General features: G+C 39.7%; 1 protein-coding gene across 1 annotated transcript; it reads right to left on the reverse strand.

Moving 5' to 3' along the window:
* Positions 1-408: 408 nt before the first annotated feature.
* LOC113010328 (immunoglobulin lambda-1 light chain-like) lies at positions 409-4,535 on the reverse strand. The gene is made up of 3 exons (XM_080292449.1): positions 3,378-4,535; positions 1,033-1,344; positions 409-879 (listed from the first exon to the last, which is right to left on the reverse strand). Exons 1-3 carry the CDS (start codon positions 3,514-3,516, stop codon positions 719-721), a joined length of 612 nt encoding a protein of 203 aa, XP_080148575.1. The 5' UTR covers positions 3,517-4,535; the 3' UTR covers positions 409-718.
* Between the last annotated feature and the right edge of the window lie 1,876 nt (positions 4,536-6,411).

Genomic DNA, 6,411 nt, shown 5'->3' on the forward strand with positions numbered 1-6,411 from the left:
AACTGATGGTGTTTTGTGAAATTGTTTTTACAAATCTTGTCTTAATTTATTCCCTTTTTCAGTGTTTTTAAATCATAACGGTTCAACTTGAGTTCTGTGGGATTTAATGTTCAGACTTCATCTTGTATTTGTCTTTTGTGATCGTACTAAACATCAACTGTGTAACAGCTCTGAGTTCACACTTTGTTTCTCTCACACACATGAACACAGATGCTTCCTGAACAACTTGAAGCAGAGTTCATGCTTGTAACTGTCGTTGTGTTATTAAAGTGAAAGCCACAGCTAACGGTGTGGAGGCTGCAGAGCAGAAACCCACACAGCCCGTCTGCTGCAGGAGAGCAAGTTTATGATCTGTGAATGCTGCAGTCACACAGGTTATGTATCACAGAAGAGATGAGAAATGCATTCTTAAAATCACAATCTTTATTTTTACTTCAGACAAATAACTACACTGTTATTTTGTTATGGTGGGATCTGAATGCATCAGCTGAGTTTTTCTGCAGAGATGTACAAAAGAAATCTTCACATAAAGAATCTACACTTTTACAAACACATCAAACATGTTTATCTGTAAATTTATATTACACAGTTTAAGATGATTAAATGAGAAAAGGTCAAATGCTCAGTAATGAAACATTGAACCAACCAGAAGTTAATTTACATTTCTGACTGCTGACTGGAGGAAATCTGATGGTGAGAAAAGGCGAGCAGGAAACAGTCAGTCAGCATGTGTGCAGTTGGTGGACGCTCCCTTGTTTGTGAGCATCATCAGCAGAGAGAGTCCACAGCAGTACACCAGACTCTTCACTATCAGCACTGTGTACAGCAGGCAGAGCAGCTTCACCTCGTGTATAGAAGGAAGAGAAGGAAGATACAGGACTGGTGGAAGAGCTGGAAGCTCTGAAACAGAAAAGGAGTCAAATGTTTGGAGCTGCAGTGAGAAATGTCAGTCCTCTGCTGCTCTGCTCTCTTTGACAGCATCTCCACATGAAGCTGAATCACTGCTGAACACAGTCACCAAGCCTTCATTACCTTGTTGTGTTCGGGCCTCCACTGTGCCCCCCTCGTGCTTCACCCAGCAGCTGTATTTATATGTGTCAGAATGGCTCCCATCAAGCATCCTGATGGCAATGGTGCGTCCCGCCTCTCTGAGCTCCAGCTGCTCTCCCTCAGCAGGGGGCAGCTCCTCCGCTTCTCCGCCGTTCTTCTTCTGTCTTTTCCAGGAGAACTGGACCAGAGGAGGAAACATGGCTGAGGCCACACACAGCAGGGAGCTGTTCCCCTCCAGGTGGGCTCTGGATGCTGCTGGGTACACGCTCACCACGGGCTTCACTACCTGCTCATCTGAAGTTTGACAGCAGCAACAAGCAGCACAGACACACATTCACACAGTCAGCAGCAGCTTCCAGCACTGCACTGCATTCAGTCTGATCCTGGAAACTACATGGACTCTGATCACTAAACTACTCATCAGCACAAAGTTCACTACATACACTGGATTCAGCTTCATATCAAACACAGTCATCACCTCATGTCATCATGGCTCACATGAGCAACACTCAGCCTGATTTTAAAGTCAAATTAAATTCATTTCAGTTTAATTCGTCATGTGTTTGCTTTTTATTGTTTTATAGAAATTTAGTTCAGTCCAATTTTAAAATATTTACATTTGTCTTTATACAAGTGAAAATGTATTTTTCTTATTAGTCCTTAGACACGAGTTCTAACAGAGATCCTCTTCTGTCCAAAAATAAATTCATCTTTTTTCATATTGTTTTGTACTATTAATAAAATTAAATATCATTTCACAAAATTCAGTTCAGCAGATAAAATTTCCATTCTTCTTGTCTTTGATATATTTTACCATAAAGACCATATTTGTCTTTCAGACTAATTTATTCTCAAATATTTTTGTGTAAAAATTGGAAAAGTAATGCAGTGATTATTTTAATTTATGTTTTTATTCAAATAAAAAACTGTAGCAACTATTTTAAAACACTAAAACTGAAATGTTGAATAAAACGTTTTCAATAATATGAGATATACTTCATGATATTTTTAGTCATAAAATACAAATTATTTGACAAAGAATATTTAATAAAAATTTGTCTTGAAAAGTATTTTGGAAAGTTTAAGTATTATTATTATTTACTACCTGTACATTTTAGGATTGTTTTTAAAGTTCTCTTATTTGCTTTTAAATCTCTTAATGCCCCCCCCACCTCTCGGAGCTACTACAACCATATACACCTGCCCGCTCCCTTAGGTCCGCCAATCAGCAGCTCCTTAAGGTACCGAAAACTAAGTATAAATTTAAAGGTGATCGTGCTTTTGCTGTAGCTGCTCCAAAGTTGTGGAATGATCTGCCCTTGCATGTTAGGCAGGCCTCTTCTCTCTCTGAATTTAAAAGTCTTCTTAAAACATATTTATTCGCTGAAGCCTTTGGCATTGATTAGAGGGGTTGACTCAATTTGTTTTAACATGTTTTAATTTATTTTATCTATTTATTTTATCGTATCTCATTTTAATTTTCTTTACGTATGCTATTAGCATGTACAGCACTTTGTGAAACTCTGGTTTTATGTTAAAGTGCTTTAGAAATAAAGTTGGTATGGTATTAACTTTTTATTGTCACGTACAAATCCACACACACGACTTAATCTCAGAACTAAATATCGGGGCAGGGATTGCTCAGTAGGTAGAGTTGTTGCCCCATGATCGGAAGGTCGGGGGTTCGACTCCACTGAATGGTTACCCCTAGCAAAATACCGTCCCTACACACTGCTCCCTGGGTGCTGCCCACTGCTTCACTTGGTGAATGGGTTAAATGCAGAGGAGCAACTTCCCTATGGGTACTAACAGACACACATTATTAAAAAAAATTGGAGTTTAACGATGTCATATTCATCCTAAATGTATCTGTAATATCATTGTTTTCTAATCAGTATCTGTTTTTATAATTCTATTTACCTTTTTGAAGCAGCTACATGAATGTTTGACTATTAAAAATATTTGTTCCTCAACATAAAGCAAATATTTCCTGAAACCATATTTGTTGTTAATCTATATTAATTTAATTTTAACATCAAATATGATCTTGTGTTAAAAACCAGCAGAATCACTGAGAGGATCAAATCCTAAATATTTGTAACATCACTAATATTTGCAGAAATAAAGAATAACTTTAGTTGTTCGGTGAGATTTCAACATGTTTTCAGAGATTATTGAGCTTTTCTTATGTAACAATGGCTGCAGATGAATTCTCTACTAATGATGAAAAACTAACATGTAAAGCCTGAAGCAGCACAAACTGACTTTAAACACATTTTCAGCTTCTACAATAAAACAACTGAAGGAAAATAAATGTTTGTTCTTACCTGTTACAGACAGTTTAGTTCCAGAGCCAAAGATGAGGTAGTATCTTCCTCTCACAGTGAGACAGACTGCTACAAAAACCTGTCTGCTGTTGAACGTGTCAGCTGAGGTGAATGAGTCCAAATGAGGAAGCAGGATCATATTTCAGCTCCATGATGTGTTTCTCTAATGTTCATATCAACATGACTGTCTCTTCTTCTCTTTTCTTTTAGCCACACTAGCAGCACGGCTCTGATGTTAATGTCAGTCTGTTGGTCAGTCCACTACTTTAGTCCACGTGAAAACAGAAAATCACTATATAAGCACCAGTCCATGTATCCCATCAATGATGCAACACTACAATGAAACATGCTGCTGATAGGATCATGGTTTGGCCCATCTGGCTCACCATCATTAATCACACAATCAATTTTGAATTCTAGCAGCAAATTGTAAAGAAAACTATCAGAACATCTGTCTGTGAACTGAATCTCAGGAGAAAGTGGGCCATGCAGCACCACAGTGACACAAACCAGTCACGTTTGTTCTCTTTGTTCCAAATAATGGTGACAGAAAAAGAATCCAGTGAATCCAGCGAGTGATGTGATGAGTCTCTGATGTCTTTCTGATGTGGTTTTGTTGCGTCCTTCAAACCACACCTGGTGTATTTTAGAAGAGAAACATGTTGGTCTGCACAGGCTCTTCTATTTTCAACACTGACAGGATTTCCTTTGCTGTTTCTTCTGTCCTGCACATTTTCCTCTGTTTTGTGCAGCTTGATGGAGCTTCTGTATAAAATAGATCCAGAGTTATTTTTAGTGGTGCGGAGCAAAGAGATGCTTCAGGGATGCTTCTGAAATGTGCTGTGGCATGTCTGCTGGAATCATCAGTGTTGTACTGAGTGGCCTCAATCAGCTCCAGCAGCCTCGTAGGAACACACAGCGTCCATGCCTGCTGTTAAAAATAGAGCTTTGCAACAACAGAGTCCAACAGAGTCCAACAGAAATGGTGTGAAAGAGCTGGAAGCGAGCAGTTCATGTGAGAAAATCCAACATGTCAGAATTAAAGCTGCTCTGTGTCAAAAATGGAGTCAAATTCTTCCAAACTGATGTGCTGGACTGATTATCAGTTACTGCAGGTGCTCCAGCCGAGGAGGAGCAGGAACCAGCAGAACTGCCAAACCCCACCGACACACATCACACACACCACAAATGCCACACTCACAGAGAGACAAAGATAGAAAACAGGGAGGAAAGATCGATGGTGGGTAGGCAGCAGAGGATCAGGGGACCATAACACCATCTTACACAGTTATTAACTAATGAGCTCATTGACTGATCTGAAACATCACTTTGATTTTTCTAACAGCTTCATTGGAAGTTCAGCTCACAGTGGATCTGCAACATGAGCAGCTGAAGACCTTCAAGAGCTGAACTTGAAGTTTAAACACACAGTTGTACAGAAACTGTGGCAAAATGGTTTAAACAACATCAAGTTATCAGAGTGACCGTCACAAATCTGATCTCTGCTCAATAAAAAAACAAAAAGTTTCTGATGGAAGAAAAGTGACAGAGAGGCTGAAGTCTCCTTCACTTTCCCCTGTCATCACATCTTTGAGGGGGTAAAAGGATTTAACATCCAGCCTCATGTGTTAGATCCAGATTTGTGGCATCACTGTAAGAAAAGAGCTTTTTCCCCATGTGCTCGTAGTAAATCATCTTTATTTTTCATCAAAGTTATAATCAAAGTGTGATCCTGATCTATATGTTAAATAATAAATGTAGTAAGTAAAATAACTGCTGATCTTCTGTAAACACAGTGATTGGTGACGACCTGCCAGAGGGAGGAGAGGTGGGGTGAGTGAGCACTTGTCAGAGCATAAATTGGAGCCTCAGAGATGTTCAGGTTCTGTTTCCAGCAGTTCTGTGTGATGAGCAGTTCAGATGATCGGATACCAGAAATTCACCTTTGGAAATTCTGGCAGAGACACCAGAGACATCAAGCAGCTGCCCAAACAATGGACTTACAAATTCAACATGGATTTGGCTCCATCTCTGCTCATCATCATCATCATCATCATCTTTGCTCTGTTGGATTATAATTCTAACGGTTTGGACTCCCATCATTTTCCTGGTGGATTGCAGCTTCTCCCAACACTGAGAAGATCTGGGGTCTCGCTGTTTTCCTGAAGTATCGAATATTCAAGGATTCCTGCTTTCCTGTTGGATTGTTTCCATTAGCACAAAACACTGAGATGAAACAAAATTCAGCACAAGATCTGCTCATTCTCTCCTCCAACCTCTCTCATCCCAAAGATAAGGACAAAATCAGCATTAGCTCAGAGTAGGTTAATGAGATAATTATGATTGATGTGATTTTCTTATTATTCTGTGACTGTTATTATCATTTAATTCTGCCTCTGCTTCTCTCCTGCCAAATAAAGTAAAATATCCTGTAATTACAGTCTAAATTGTGGACATACCCTTTTTAAACCTTTGTGACAAAGGATTTCTTCAAATCACCCTGTAGTTCTTCAGCTAAGACACCTGAGTTAGAAAACACAAACACTGCAGTCGTCTTTACACGCGTGGGCAGTCGCTCTGAGACCTGCGTCTCATCACTGCCTGCACTCTTTATTTATACATGTGTGTGTGTGTGTGTGTGTGTGTGTGTGTGTGTGTGTGTGTGTGAGAGTGTGTGTGTGTGTGTGAGTGTGTGTGTGTGTGTGTGTGTGAGTGTGAGAGTGTGTGTGTGTGTGTGAGTGTGTGTGTGTGTGTGTGTGTGTGTGAGAGTGTGTGTGTGTGTGTGAGTGTGTGTGTGTGTGTGTGTGTGTGAGAGTGTGTGTGTGTGTGTGTGTGTGTGTGTGTGTGTGTGTGTGTGTGAGTGTGTGTGTGTGTGTGTGTGTGTGTGTGTGTGTGAGTGTGTGTGTGTGTGTGTGTGTGTGTGTGTGTGTGTGTGTGTGTACAAATAGCTTCTTATTCTAAGAACTCTGAGCTGAGGTTCCCCTTTTTCTAATTCTGTATTTTCTTACAAGAAGAGGAATCTATCAGTTGTTTA

Source organism: Astatotilapia calliptera, chromosome 18 (assembly GCF_964374335.1).
Source record: "Astatotilapia calliptera chromosome 18, fAstCal68.1, whole genome shotgun sequence".
Lineage (NCBI taxonomy): Eukaryota > Metazoa > Chordata > Actinopteri > Cichliformes > Cichlidae > Astatotilapia > Astatotilapia calliptera.